General features: G+C 51.7%; 1 protein-coding gene and 1 pseudogene across 1 annotated transcript; both read left to right on the top strand.

Moving 5' to 3' along the window:
* Positions 1–470: 470 nt before the first annotated feature.
* LOC142868164 (transmembrane protein 185A-like) lies at positions 471–5814 on the top strand. The gene is made up of 3 exons (XM_075999883.1): positions 471–2195; positions 2788–2911; positions 4131–5814. Exons 1-3 carry the CDS (start codon positions 2046–2048, stop codon positions 4373–4375), a joined length of 519 nt encoding a protein of 172 aa, XP_075855998.1. The 5' UTR covers positions 471–2045; the 3' UTR covers positions 4376–5814.
* Positions 5815–5909: 95 nt separating this feature from the next.
* Positions 5910–13987, top strand: LOC109730288 (heat shock transcription factor, X-linked-like; annotated as a pseudogene).
* The last annotated feature ends 1090 nt before the right edge of the window (positions 13988–15077 follow it).

Genomic DNA, 15077 nt, shown 5'->3' with positions numbered 1-15077 from the left:
AAGGTACATTGAAAACTACAAAAGATGGGTGAGAAAAATTAAGGAAGACCTAAATAAACAGAGACATATTAACAAGTTCATAGATCAGAAAACTCAAAATCATTATTTTATTCTATTGGTTATAATTCAATACTATCATTGTTGACATTTTTGCTGATATTTCCCAGCTTTGGGGAGCCCTTTTCCCCTTTGGGACCTCCTGTGTCTTTTTTATATTTCTCATCATTTCTTAAGCATTTCCTTATTTTCTGGCACCGCAAAACATTAAGTTCATGTTGTATTTTCTTTGCCCCAGTCCTGGAATAAAATATATGAATAAATAAATCTAGACATCCTGGAATAAAATCTATGAATAAATAAATCTAGACATCCTCAAAATTGAAATGAACAAGAAGGCAGGCCACAGATTGGGACAAAGTATATGCAAAGCACATATCAAAGCATTGACAAGTACCTAAAACATACAGAGAATTCAAAAATAAGAAAACAAACACGTAGTTTAAAAACCGGCAAAAGGCTTAACAGACAATTCACAAAGAGTATATACACATGGGGAGTAAGCACAGGAAGAGATGCTCAACGTCATCACCCATCAGGGACAGGCAGGATGGGTTCCCCCGGCACATTTACCAGAATGGTGAAACTCAAAAACACTGCCACGGCCAGGTTCGGGGAGGTAGGGGAATGATGCGGAGGAACTGGGATGCTCCCACATTCCTGGCAGGAAGGCACAAGGGCACAGACATTCTGCAAAACGGTTTTGCAGTTTCTGATACATTTAAAGGTGCACTTACCGTGTGACCCAGTAGTCACTCTGGGTGTTTACCCAGAGTGTAAACACTCCCCTGGGTGTTTGCCCTAGAGAAATGAAAACAGCCAGCCACTTGGAAACCCATACTCCAGTGTTTGTAGCAGCCTCGTTTGGGATAACCAAAAGCTGGAAACCACCTTTGATGGACGGTTCTGGAAACAAACTATAGCCTCCCATGCGGTGGAATACCACTCAGCAATGAAAGGGAACAACCTGTGGACACAGGGAACGATGTGGATGAATCTCAGAGACAGCAGGCTGATCGCCAGGAGCCAGCTCAAAAGGGCTGCATGCTGTGTGATTCCATCTATGTAACGTTCTAGCAAAGACAAAAGTATAGTGACAGAACAGATCATTGGTTGCCAGGGGTTATGGTGGAGTGAGGGTGTGACTACGGAAGGAGGACAGCCGAGGGTGTCGGGTGGGAGAGCTCCTCCTGCCTGTGGCTGTGAGGATCTACACGTGTGTTTGAACTCATAGAACTGTATGGCAAAGGAAGACAGTCACTTTTACTGTACCATAATTAGTAAAAGAAAACGGGAGAACTGGGAGGCAGGGCAGGAGGGAGAAGAGATGACACAAGGGAGCCAGGCCAGGTGACACCCCAGGGCTTATCCTCTGGGCTTGCATGCGGGTGAGACAAGGTCTTTCTGGTAGGACAGTGACATACTCAGAACTCGCCTGAGCATGGTGGCAGGGACGGGGTAGCATTGTGTGCCCAGCGTCAGTCTGCCCAGTTCACTAACACAGCGGGGGTCCCTAGAAGCCCTGGCAGCTGAACTTTCTGGGGACCCGTTCCCAAGTGTCTCACCAAAGTACCTCCGGCAGGTTGTGGAAATGTTTCCTGAGAAGCGGGTATGGTGGGGTGTGATGCCAGTGAGCAGGGCAGAGCCTGAGTGAGTGGAGGAAGGAGGAAGGGGGAGGGACCTCGGGAAAGGCAGAGGCGTGGGGGCCAGATGCAGGCTGTCATGGAAGGAGGAGGGACTGACTGATGACAGAACGTGTGCTTCCCCAGCATCAGGCCCTATAGCAAGCAGAGTGTACCTTCTCTTTCCCACGCTGTCCGCTTGGCAGTCGTGGGAGGAGGGACCGCCCTTATTCAGGCTGGCGCTGTCTTAGCTGGGGAGACCCAGCACGGTGTGGACAACGCCTTCCACCGGAAGCTGGGCTGGAAGCTCTAAAGAGACTCCTCCCCTCCTTGCCTCAGGTCGTGTGTGTTCCCCTGTGGATTCTCATGTCCTTCCTGTGCCTGGTGGTCCTCTATTACATCGTGTGGTCCGTCCTGTTCTTGCGCTCCATGGACGTGATTGCAGAGCAGCGCAGGACTCACATAACAATGGCCCTGAGCTGGATGACCATCGTCGTGCCTCTTCTCACTTTTGAGGTGAGCTTTCTACCTACGGGAAGCCTCTCCGGCCCCTAAGGCCCACCCTTCCCTGCAACAGCCTCCTGCCTACCTGGAAAGGCAGCCTGCTATCCCTCGAAATTGCAGTGAGAGCACACCTCCAGGATAGGACGTGTGTCCAAAGAGAATGTCCTTTCTTTCTCTTGGGGGGCGGGCAGGGGCTGGCGGCGAGGAGTGCACCTTTCCAGTGCGGATGCGTCTGTATGTCTTGAGGTCCTAGTTTTTGAAAGGGCGAGTTGGATATTGGATTTTCGGATTTGAGTTGTGTGGAGAATTCTGGAGTGGCCGCCATTGACTCCTTTGAACAAACACCTGGAGGAGATTCCCATAAAATTCCTGGGGCCGGAAACGTTTCAAGTGGAGGGACTTTTGCTTAACCCTAGAGAGGGAGGTAAAAGCTCATCTCCTGGCAGCCCCTGAGGATGGGTGGTCTTTGGCCGAGACCTGAGGTGCTGACCTTCCCGCTTCTGACAGCTCAGCGGGCAGGGGCCGTCTGATGAGGTGCAGCTTCCAAAGTTGTCCATTTTCTGTCGTTGTGTCAAAAGGACCTTGTCTGTGTCTCTCTCTTTAGATTCTGCCGGTTCACAAACTGGATGGCCACAATGCGTTCTCCTGCATACCCATCTTCGTGCCTCTGTGGCTCTCCTTGATCACACTGATGGCAACCACGTTTGGACAGAAGGGAGGAAACCACTGTACGTACTCGGCGTGTCAGAAGCCCTTCATGTGTGTGTCTGTGGGGGTGCAGGGGTCCCGAACTATGAAAGGATGAGTCTGAGGACCCTGAGTTAGAAGTTTATGCGGGAAAGCAAGGGCTGAGGACGTTCTAGGGCCCTCCAAGGGAAGGGAGAGCTGTCCCCTGGCCTGCACCACGGCTTTCCTCCAAGTGCTCCCCGTGATTTGAGGGAGGAACAAACAAGACAAGCAGCCTCTCACAGCTCCCCTTTCCTCCTCTACAAAATTGGGATCAAGATACTTCCTTCCAGGGCTTGTGAGGAGTGGATGAAACGTCCACATCTCCCACCTGAGCCCCGAGATCATCCTAGGTCCCTTTTTGCCCTCCCCTTCCCCCATGTCCTTGCTGACATCAGTGAGTGTTGTCAGGTGCACCTTGTGTGCCCTCTCTTCCTCTCTACTTGCATGCAGTGCCACACAGTTTTGAAACGATCTGTAAGGAGGGTCCCTTCCTCACGAGGCTGTGAGCTCCATCGCATGGAACCCCAGAGCACTGGCCTTCTGGAAGCCAGTGGGGTGGGAGCAGTGCCTAGACCGCAGCCCAGGCCATGCTTGCTGCTGCCTGTGCCCCGGGAGAGCCAGCCAGCACGGAGCCGACGGCTGGGTGGTGCACAGAGAGGAGGGGCAGGCCTCGGGGAAGTAGCTTTAGGGTGGCCCCTGGCCTGGACCAACACCTGCCTGCCACCTTCCCAGATTCCACAGGGTGACAGAAATCCTCTTCTTGCATGACACTCTTTCTCATCCAAGAGCTTATCCTGGGCATGGAAGATTAGAGGAAGGCAGCGTGGTCTAGGCACCACAGGTATTTGAGACTCACTAGGGCAGTGGTTCTCGAACTTGAGCCCCCAACAGGATCCCTTAAGGGCAGGAAAAGTGGGTGGCCTCAGCCTACACCAGCCCAACCTACAGTTTCTGATTCAGGAGGTCAGGGCTAGGGCCCGAGAATCACATCCTGAACAAGGCCCTGGGGATGGTACTGCTGCCGGTCTGGGAACCCCGCTTTGAGGACCCCGGAGCCAGAGGTCGTACTTTGTTTGGCCCGTTATTGAGTTGAGGCCCTGTTTAGTCTTCGTTTCTGAGTGAACTCTCTGGAGAAAATGGACTTCTTGTTCAGGAAAGAAAGGTAACGTGAAAGTCACTTGGGCCTAGCGTTTGAAAAAGAACATTCTTATTTTTCAGGGTGGTTTGGTATTCGCAAAGATTTCTGTCAGTTTCTGCTTGAAATCTTCCCATTTTTGCGAGAATACGGAAACATTTCCTACGATCTCCATCACGAAGACAATGAAGAAACTGAAGAAACCCCAGTTCCGGAACCTCCTAAAATTGCTCCTGTGTTTCGCAAGAAGACCAGGGTGGTCATCACGCAGAGCCCTGGAAAGTATGTGCTGCCCCCTCCCAAATTAAACATCGAAATGCCCGATTAAACGCCACCTTGGGGGACAGCACGTAAGTGGACGGGGACACACGCTCTCTCCACCTCCCTTTGCCGCCTCTTCACCCACAGCCCGGCCCCGGAACTGGAGCTGGGTCTCCAGGTACGTCCATCCAACGCCTTCTTTGCATCCAACGCCTATCAGCCACTCAGCACCAAGGGACGCAGAGGTGGCAGGTGACCAGCCAGGGTGTGTGTCAGCGGACCTGGCTGCCAGGGAGAGTGGGAGAGGGAGCAGCGATTTACATCCGTCTGGGTGGGAGCCCAAGGCGTCTGGTGGTCCCCGTCGGACCCAGGGGGTGGCCAGATGACCAGACCCGCAGAAGGGACATCTGTCTACATGGCTGGTTTTCAAAGTGCTAAAAGTTCTGATCCAAAGTGTTGTTCCAAAATATATTTTCCCACAGGGCCAGCCCCCATGTGTAGCTTACCAGTTGTCCAGGTCTTGGCGTAGTCAGTAGGAACTGTAACGATGTCTCTAAGGCACTGCGAGTGTAGACTGTAGACACAGCGCAGTCCTCCTTTTTCCTGTTCCTACCGTGGGAGTAGTTTCCCTTTGGGCATGCTGACAGCAGTTTTTAATAGCCTCACGGGTGAGCCCTTTCTAATGGAGTCACTCCATGCGTGTATAGTATTTATACAGATGTTTTAGCATCGTAATAGACGGTGTTAACTCCTAGTTCTGTACAGTATAGTCTGTGAAAGTATTTTTTTACAAGCTTGTGCTGGAGACGAGGTGTTCTGCTGCAGAAGTAGAAGCTGGCGGCACGCCTGCCCCACCCCAGCGGGGTGCCACGCCTTCACTGGACATTGCTCTTTCCGCCCTGGAATTCCTCCAGGTACTCGGTAGCTGCTACTGCCGGAACAGCCACAGCCAGCAAGAAGTGGTTCACGCTTTTCTGACGGGCTGGGAATACTGGCTAGCCGAAAACCTGCAAGGTGCTACTGGATGCCAGGACACTGGAGGATGTTGCCCAGAGCAGAAATGGCGTCCGTGTTAAGGCTCAAGCTTTCTGTCTGCCAGCAACAAGGAGGCTTTAGACGAGGCGCGATGCTTTGACACGTGAAAGCTCCAGGCACCGCGGGTACAGTCGTGAGTCACCTGCTACAAGTGTGATATCATGCTGCCTGAAACCAAATCGGTCGTTCATTTAAAAGAGGGTAAAAGGGGGCCGTCGATATACTCAGCCGGGAGAGGGGTGTGCAGTGTTAACGTGGGCAGCTGCTCACCGGCCTAAGTCGGCTTAATTCCAGTCCCGCACATACAGGCCTGCGCCCTGCAACGGGCCTCCAGGGAGCCTGTTCTGTTTGGGGTAAGGGGGAACGGAAAGTGGTAGCCTTACCTGCTCAGTGTGTAAAAAGTGTAGCTAAATCCACTGTTTTTACTCTCTTAAGCTGTTCAATAAACTGGCTCTTCATTTTACACGGGCACTGTGCGCATGTGCTTTTGTTGGTGGTCCGGGAAATCGGAATTGTTGTCAGCCAGAGCAAAGGGAATCTCTAGCTGCCGCAGGCAGCCGAGGCTAGCGGGGGTGGGGGAACATCAACATCATCGAGCTCGGTGCCCAGAATCAAGTGCGGGAGCTTGTGGACAGGTGGCCCCGTATGTGGGGACGGTGTGTGACGCAGAGGCTGCTTTGGATGGACGCCTCTCCCTTGACCTGCCGGCACCACACCGAGAGGAAGGATGGCAGAGATGGAACTCGGGGGTCTAAACCTACACGCATGTCGGATAAGGAAAGTAAAATGTGTGTGAAGGCCGGTGGCCAGATGCCCTGTCACGGCGTGACCACGAAGGCCCAGGGTTGGGGGGCAGGGCCCGTATGAGTGCAGGCTGAGGGCAGGTGGGAAGAAGGCCGCCAGCTGCCATTGGCTGTCTCCTGCCCAGCAGTATGGGTGTGTTAGGAACATCTCTGTGGAGGACATCCCAGGGTGCTGTTAAAAGCATGGTGCGGCTGCAGCCGGAACCACGGGGTCCATGCTAGACTTGATTCCGTGCTTAAAAGCATCAATCCTATGCTGTGGGGTGTGGGCCAGCGTCCCCAAGAGTGGGCCCTGACGTCTTTAGGCAGTGCTGTACTGTGGTTCTGCCTGGCCCCAAGACCTCTAGGACACGTCGCCAAGGAGACAGTTCACGATCTGCACCTACGGTACAGCAGGTCACCGGAAACACTAGTGTGTACCAACGTCATCTTTCCCATCGAAATGACTCTGCGTGGACCAGAAAGTTCACACGCTGACAGGTCACTCTTCTGGCCTGGCCTGGCCTGGCCCTTTATTCGATCATGCGCTGGGTGTGTTGTGACGTCACCCCAAGCAGCCTGAGCCCCTCTGCAATGCCCGGAGCTGCGTTATTACCAGGGGTGCTGCTGGCTGCGCCACACTCCCGGGCTGACGTGACCAAAGGACGAGCATCACTTCTGGCGAGATGTGATGAAAGTAGCGCCGGGGGCACAGCTCCCAGCGGTGCCTTTTCCTCCAGAAGCAAGGGCTCCCCCAAGGTATGCAGAGAAGGACCGCCATCCAGCAGAGCCGTCCTGTGCCTGGGACGACCGGACGTCCACTGGGTGCCCTGACATCAGGCTGCTGCTTGAAGAAACTGCTTTCTGAGCTCTGGCCCAAGAGCCTTTGTTGAGACGACCGTGCCCTGTCTATGACACCCCATCAATGGGAGACGGATTCTCCTCTCCCTCCCCTTCCAACAAAAGCTGTGGAGGGTCGTCCACAGCAATCAGTTTGGGTGGGATGACGGTGGCACTGGTGTAGGGATCAGTGAAAAGCCGTTTCAAAAGGAAATGCTGGAAAGGAATGGCCCCAACAAAGGGTTTGAAACAGATGGTATGGAGAGCCTCTCCGCCAGCTAAACCTCTACAGCTTCAGCAAAAGGTGTCAGGACATTCACACTTCCCTCTGCCTTGCCAACTTTTTCACTGAAGAAAGACCAAGTCTGTGTCGTGAGCGAGGAAGCAGATGAGAAACCTCATGAAGGCCTACGGCAGTGGGCTCTGGGGTCAGGTCGGGGGAAAGTCCCAGGACTGCCTCATGAAAATTGGGTGACCTGGGGTGGGGTACGGAGCCATTCCTGTGCCTGCTTCCCCCTCTGGGTCGTGGTGACATTAACTCAGTAAGAAGTCACATGGGGAAAGGGCTGAGAATGGTGCCAGGCCGTGTATCAGGGCTGTTCAGTCACTCGATCTGCATGCCCTCCTCCTCTGGAGAAAAAGAATGTCACCTGGCAGGTGATGTGTCCCCATGACTCCATAGTGCTTTAATCTGTAACAGAGGTAGGCGTGGGCATCTGTTGGTGTTAAAATATCAGCGTCCCCCTAGTTGCCATCTGGAGAAGAGCTAAACCGAGGGCACTTAAGGGAGCCTGCCGAAGGTGGCATAGACATGCCTGCTTGCCTTGGTCCTCGGGCCCCTGGTGTGGAAGAGCCAGTGCCCTGGTCTCCCAGCCAGGGGTTTATTCTGTTTCCAGCTGACACTCCATTAGAGACGCCCAGAATCTTCTTCACTCCCAGGCTGCAACTTCAAAGTCCCTTTCCCTTGGCCGTGTACACTTCCAAATTTGCCATTTTTAGGCATTTTCCAAGGGTGAAATGCTCGTCACAAATTGATGCATGTTGAAGATGTAAAACGGGTCCACAACTTCCTTTTGGGACTTAACCTTGTGTCCCAGAGCCACTAGAGTTCTACTGCACCGGGGCCTAGATCGTGGGTAGTGGCAGTTAACTTGTCACATGGAGTTTCCTATTCTTTTTAAACTTTGAACCGCAGTTACAGTGCTACTGCAATCTCTACTTCATAAGAGACTCCCTCACCTCACTGGGAGGATGGAGAGAAGAGTGGGCATTACATCTGCATTAAGGCAGAGGGAGAGCAAGCCAGAAGCCACAGAATCCCCTCTGGCACCCCCAACCACCGAGCACCTAGAAGATCGAACACGTCTGAATGAGGACAGCCAGGAGGTACCAAAGAACCAAGACCCTGACGGCCCCACTAGGCAAATCAGGAGCGAGTCTGCTCCGCCAGCAACCCCCTTGAGGAATGACGACCTCCAGTAGCCCGAGGGCTGAAGAGCAGCCAGAGGGCGTCCAGGCGCGTGTCACCACAGCGGCAGATGTCACTGTGCCTGCAGAGTTCCTCTTTGTCTGTTTTGCCGTACCTTCCACCCGGATGAACCCTTACAGGCCGTGCCTCCTAGATCGTCCCCGTGCACTCCGCACAGCTCCCATTTCCTGGACTGCTGCCGTCCCACCATGCCTGGGTGCCTGTGCCCGTCATGGCTGCTGGGCCTGCTGCCTCCGTGGCCATGTTCCCTCGTCCCCCGACTTTGTTCCACTGCTGTCCCAACTGCTGCTGTGTCTCCGAGTACGTGCCAGCTGCCGAAGGGCCCCAGGTGTACCCAGACTATGCCGACCTCCACAGTTATATAAAGGCAAGCACTGGGTGGGAACATGTGCTGGTCAGTGAAACCTATCAGAAAATGAGGAGTTTTCTGTCTGCACAGTGTTCTCGGTCTCTGCCGGTTTTCTTTCTTTGCAGTCAGGTACTCCCCCCCACCCCCACCCCATGTCTTTTGCGTGTGTGACAAAGACTTCAGTGTAACAGCCCTCCCGGGCCTAACGCAGGTACCCAGTAGATACTCAAGCAAGGTCTGGGTTTTATTAAGCCCCTGAGACATCCTGCCTCCACTCATTAAAAATTACCTTGAAATGCTCGGCAAGTACAAAGACCGAGCATTGGTGGCTGAGTGTTCACAGTGACCCCGTGTTCCTGGCTATCCAGACACAATTCCCTGTCGTAGTGGTGCCTTTATATAGCAGGATCTTCACCTTACATACAGGTGAGATCAAGTCTCACTTGTGAATGTGCTAAAATTGCCCTAATGGTTAGCTGTGGAGGTGACAGACACTGCCAGCGAGTCCTGTGGGTTTGGGGTTTTCACTCTACAGGGTGCTAGATGGTGTCTGGGTTACAGGATTTATGTTGGACCCTTATGCCAGGTTCTAGGTCTGGTGACTGCTTCTTTCTTCTTTCCTTCGCCCCCCACCCTACTCCTCTTTTCCTTCATTCTTTTTGTTTTCTTGGAGCCCAACATTTAAAGGATGTCACGTTTCCACTTACGAAGCAACTTTGTCTGGTCACTTGGGGCGTCTAACTTAGAACACATGGTGTCGTTTCTGTAAGCCTCTATAAAGTGTGGTTTGTCTGAATGATCACAGGACATAAACTTTCATGTTCTTCCTGTAGAAATAATTGGGTATAGAGGCTAACAGACCTCCGAAATCAGGTCGTGGAGAGAGCCCGGACACCGATGCACCAGAACCCAGTGGCATCCCTTGCCTTTATTTCTACTTTGGCAGCACGTGGAGAGACAGAGTCCTGTGAGAAGTAGGGAGAGTCGATGAGAGAATGAAAACATGGACATGGATTAATCCAGAGCCTAGCGATGGTCCGTAGGTGGATCCCCCTGTCTCGGCCTGCCCAGTTATAAACTGGTGCTCATTAACTAATGGGTGCCAATCACCTTTCTGAAATTCATCATTTGCGAGCTCCTTAACTTTCAAGAAGTACAATTTTCTCATCTCTTTCTTGGACTTACATATGCCTACTGATCTTGAATCATGCAGAGATCCTGCTGCTTACAAACCTCTTTCCTAAAAATGTACACCCCTGTGGCCCTTGCTTATGTGTAAATCTATATAGAAAGATGCAGATTTTCAAAATGTGATCGTGAGTTATTTTCTTTTCAAAAGAACTTAGCGATATTTTTGGCTGCCGTGACCTGGCTGTTGCTCCTGGTTTCTAACAGGTAGAAAGGAGCCAGGTATGCTGCCAAGCAGCCTACGATGCCCAGGACACCACCCCCCAGCGCAGAGAACGGGCCAGCCCCAAAGGGCAGCAGTGCCGTCCATGGGAGACAGACCTGCCCAAGAGCGCAACCTGCGTCCCCACCTCTCTCACCTTTCCTCATCCTTCCACTGGATACTATGCACATGCACTCAGTTTCCCAGGCAGGACTGAACTGAGAGAAAACAATCCATCCTCCCTCTCCCCAATGTAAACAACAATCAAGAAGTTCAGGTAAATGTGATCATGAAATCAGGTAAGCCTGACAGTTCAGGTAACCCTGGTCATAGAATCAGGCCCAATGATAGGCACTTTGCTTGGGAGAGGGATTGGGCTCTTGAAGACACAGGATTTGAAGGTTCAAAAGTCTTAACAGCTCTCATGAAGCAGCGAAATTGCAGGTGACAAAGAATCGCCCTGTTTCCTTGCTCTTAGCTACATTTCATAATTTTAAATTCTTAGCTTTGTCTCAAATTCTTAAACTCTCACATTCTTAATTCACCAGCTAAAATTTAAAACCGGGTTTGCAGAAGAACAGTGTCAAGCCCTTGGACCAAACCTGGCTTAGCTGGTTGTTGGGACCGACCCTCCCTGCTACTCTGGTGGGCGAGCTCCCTGTGGAAGAAAACCAACCTGGCCTTGCTGTGACCCTTCCCGAGGAGAGGCCTTGAAATGAATGACTCAAAGCTCCACCCGCTGGCAGGTGGCCCTGGGTACAGGCCACAGTCTCGGTCTTTTCCACATACACACCCCTCCCGTAACACAATCAGGTTCTTTGGCCTGAGGACAAAGTACAGAGCACTGGGTTCAGGCTCACAGCATGTAGACAGGGGAGAGCCTCAGAAACGGCCGACGGAGGGAAGGCCTCGTATTGCCAGAGAGACACACCGCAGACCAGGCCCTGGCAGGCAGGGCCAGTAGCTGCCTCACTGGGGCCCTGTGCCGACCCCAGAGCCTCTTCCCTCCTGGAGCGACCCTAGTCTGAGCTACTCTCCTGCAGCACCACAACTTCCTCGGCACCTCTGGCCTCCTGATGGTGCTGGCGTTCGGTCATTGCGGGGAGAGGCACTCACGGGGCTGAGAGGAGACCTGGGTGACATGCATTGCCAGGCTCGCAGTAAGCCCTGTGGACAGGCCCCGCGGTAGCCATGTGCCAATCTCCACCTCCCCTGCCCCAGGTGAATGGGCAGAACCAACGGGTACTTGGAACCAGCCAGTCACAAGCTCCTGAATCCCCTGAGCCCGCCTTAGGGAGTATGCCCCAAAGTAGGCTCTTCAGACCTCTTGGGAAGAAAGCACTTGGGGAGCGGGGGCGCAGCCTTTCCTTTTCCTAACTGCCCTGTGACTCAGGGATCTACCAAGGTGCTCCAGGCAGCCTGTGTGTGCTTGCTGACTGAGGTTCAAAGCCCTACACTCTTACCCTCCTTGTTCGATGTCAGTGACTCCACCTTCCTGCTTGAGTGAGGGTGAGGCCCACAAGCGAGGCGACCAGTAGTAAGTACTTAACCAGAGGATGGAGGCAGGAGGTGAAGCTGAAGGTGTGCCACCCCTAGATCAGTGCGAGAAGTTGGCTCTGAGATGTTCAGCCCGTGCGCTGGTTGACAGAAGCCCCTCCTAGCCAGAGAAAGGAGGGCTTCTGTCCAGCATATCTGAGTTAGCCAGCTCACATTTCCAGCACTCTTGGCTCCTTAGAAGGGAGGTGAGCCAGGGCACCTCACAGGCATTTTGGGGAAGGCAGAAATGAATATTCCCCGGATGGCCAGCACTTAAGCCGGTTAGGGCACAACCTTTTCACATGCACCTCTCTCACTGGTCCTTTTCCAATATGTGTCCCACACCTTCTTGCTCTCGTGCATAGGCACTATGTGGAGCACTTACTCTCTCCATCAAAGCCTGGGACTTTCAGGACAAAGGCACGGTGTGTCCTGGGTGATGATGGCTCCCAGATCCCCCCAGTGAGTGTCGAGGCCGAAGCTCAGCCCGGGTGCAGGACCCCTCTGTCAGTTGCTGCCGTGCTACCCTCGGGGGCTGCCTGGTTTCATACCCACATTCAGAAATGCCATGAGGACTCAGCATGACATCGCACAGAGACTTCACTAAATGACAGCTGCTCCTTATTCTGGAAAGGAGCTGTGTCCCAGCTGCCTGCCAGATGAGGGCAGGGAGCTGTGGAATCACTGCGCCAGGGAGCCTGGAAGAGCACAGACGGAGAAAGTGTGTACCAACAGAAGATGACAGGCTGCAGAGGGTCTGTGGAGGGGGCAGGGGAAGAACCCCTTGGCTGTCAGGGAGAAAGGGTGATGCAAATGGGCCCATTCACAAATCTCCACAAGAATGGGGTGGGTAGAGGTGGGTGAGTTGAGTGCGGGGTGCAAGCAGGGCTACATCTACCAGCCAGGGAGCCCCACTCTGTCCCCTGGTGGCGGGTGGTTACATCTGCCTCACCTGTTGGTCCAGATCCAATAGCTGGTGGAGGTCAAGGGGATCTCTTGAGAACCACTGACAGAACACTAGATGGATTAAGCAAAAACTGACAGAATTGAAAGAGACAATCCTACAATACCCCCCTGCTGTGGACTGCATTTTTGTCTCCTCCCCCATTCATATGCTAAAGTCCTAACCCCCTGTGAGACTGTATTTGGAATTGGAGCCATTAGGGAGTCATTGAAGGTGAAATGAAGTCATAAGGGTGGGAGGCCATTCTCACACATCTGGTGTGCTTATAAGCAGAGGAGACACACCAGATACCTCTCTTTTCCTGCACTCTCACAGACAAGAGGCCACGTGAGAAGACACAGTGAGAAGGCAGCTGTCAGCAAAACAGGAAGGGTGGCCTTATCAGAAACTGAATCGCCTGGTTCTATCCACCTCCAGAACTGTGAGAAGGTCAATTTCTGTTGTTTAAGCTACCCAGTCTGTGGTCCTTTCTTAGGGCAGCCCTAGCAGACAGATTCACCTCGTTTTCAATACTGGGCAGAACAACGAGACAGAAGACCAGTACAGGAATAGAAGACTCGAACAACACAATAAAACAACTCGGCCTAACAGACATCTATACAACACTCCACCCAACAACAACAGAATCCATGTTCTTCTCAAGCGTACATGGAACTTTCTCCAGGGTATGTTTCTTTCTCCATCTGTTACACCGTACAACACCTCTCAGTAAACTTTAAAGGATTCAGAAGGATTGAACGCATACGACGTATGCTCTCTGACCAAAAGGGAATGAAACTGGAAACCAATAACAGAAGGAAATGTGGGGAATTTGCAAAAATACAGAAATTATACAACACATTCCTGAATAATTGAATTAGTTTGCTAGGGCTGCCACAGAAAATACTACTGATGGGGTAGCTTCAACATCAGAAACTTATTTTCTCACACTTGTGGAGGCGGGAACTCTTAAGACTGAGGTGCCAGTAGGCTTGCTTTCTCCTGAGGCCTCTCTCCTTGGCTTGCAGGGGCTGTCCCCTTGCTGCCTCTTCTCATGGTGGCCGTCCCTCTGTGCATACGCACCCGTGCTGTCTCTTTTTATGTGTCCTAAACTCCTGTGTTGATGAGGACACCAGTCAGATTGGATTAAGGACCTCATTTAAACTTCATTACCTCTTTAAAGGCCCTCTCTCCAAATACACTCACATCCTGAGGTACTGGGCACTAGGAGTTCAGTGCATAACAGTAACCAACGGGTCAGAGGAGTGAGCACAAGAGAAACTAGAAAATTCTTTGAAAGGAACAGAAACAAAAATGCAACCTAACAACAGTTATGGGATGCGGCAGCGGCAGCACTGAGAAATAGGGACTGTACACGCCTACTTAAAAAAGCAGAAAGCTCTCGAATCAATAACCTAACTTTCATCATTTAGAAACTAGAAAGAGCAAACCAATGCAAAACAAGCACAAAGAAGGAAATAACAGACAAGGAATAAATGAAATAGAACAAAATACAGTAGAGGAAATGGATGCAACCAAAATTTGTTCTTTGAAAATGTCAAAGACATCGACCCACCTTTAGCTGGACTGACCAAGAAAAAAGAAAGGAGACTGAGATTAATGACGTCATTCTGAAAGGCTATATACTGTACCATTCCAGTTCTATGACATTCTGCAGAAGGCTAAAGTATAGAGATAATAAAAGGATCAGTGATTGACAGGGCTTCATGGGCAAGGGAAGAAGGGTTGAGTAGATGAGGGCAGGCAATTTTTTAGGTCCGTGAAAGGATTCTGAATGGCACTGTAATTGTGGATACCTGATATTGTGCATTTGTCAAAGCCCACTGACCTTTACAGAACAAAGGGTGAACCTTAATGCATGCACATTTAAAACACACATTTAAAAATATCATGCAGAGGCAGGGCACAGTGGCTCACACTTGTAATCCTAGCACTCTGGGAGGCCGAGGCAGGAGGGTTGCTTGAGCTCAGAGGTTCGAGACCAGCATGAGCAAGGGTGAGAACCTATCTCTACTAAAAATGGAAAACTTAGCTACTGCACAACTATACTCCCAGCTACTCGGGAGGCCGAGGCAGGAGGATCACTAGAGCCCAGGACGTTGAGGTTGCAGTGAGCTGTGATGATGCCACTGCACTCTCACCGGGGTGACAGAGTGACATTCGGTCTTAAAAAAAAAAAAAATTAATTAATTAATTAAAAAATCATGCAGGAAGTCAGAGGAATGCCAGGAAGAAACGGAGTCTGCCAGAGGAATCTAAATGCACTACAAAAGTATGAAACAACCTCAGTGGATGGATGAGGGAAAAGGTGCTGACCTAAGTAGCTTTGGAAGTGAGTAGAGTCTGTAAGACTAAAGGCACAGGGAACTACACAGCCATCACAT

The sequence above is a fragment of the Microcebus murinus genome, unplaced genomic scaffold (assembly GCF_040939455.1).
Source record: "Microcebus murinus isolate Inina unplaced genomic scaffold, M.murinus_Inina_mat1.0 scaf027_hap2_Mmur4.0, whole genome shotgun sequence".
NCBI lineage: Eukaryota > Metazoa > Chordata > Mammalia > Primates > Cheirogaleidae > Microcebus > Microcebus murinus.
The sequence above is the reverse complement of the archived record's forward strand: the minus strand, read 5'-3'. Positions and strand labels throughout refer to the sequence as shown.

What these genes read in the sequence shown, in the direction of transcription:
- LOC142868164 (XM_075999883.1), top strand. Translation starts at nt 2,046, where the DNA reads ATGTCCTTCCTGTGCCTGGTGGTCCTCTATTACATCGTGTGGTCCGTC. An exon ending in TGCCTCTTCTCACTTTTGAG is followed by an intron (nt 2,196 to 2,787) that starts GTGAGCTTTCTA and finishes CTCTCTCTTTAG; the next exon opens with ATTCTGCCGGTTCACAAACT. An exon ending in ACAGAAGGGAGGAAACCACT is followed by an intron (nt 2,912 to 4,130) that starts GTACGTACTCGG and finishes CTTATTTTTCAG; the next exon opens with GGTGGTTTGGTATTCGCAAA.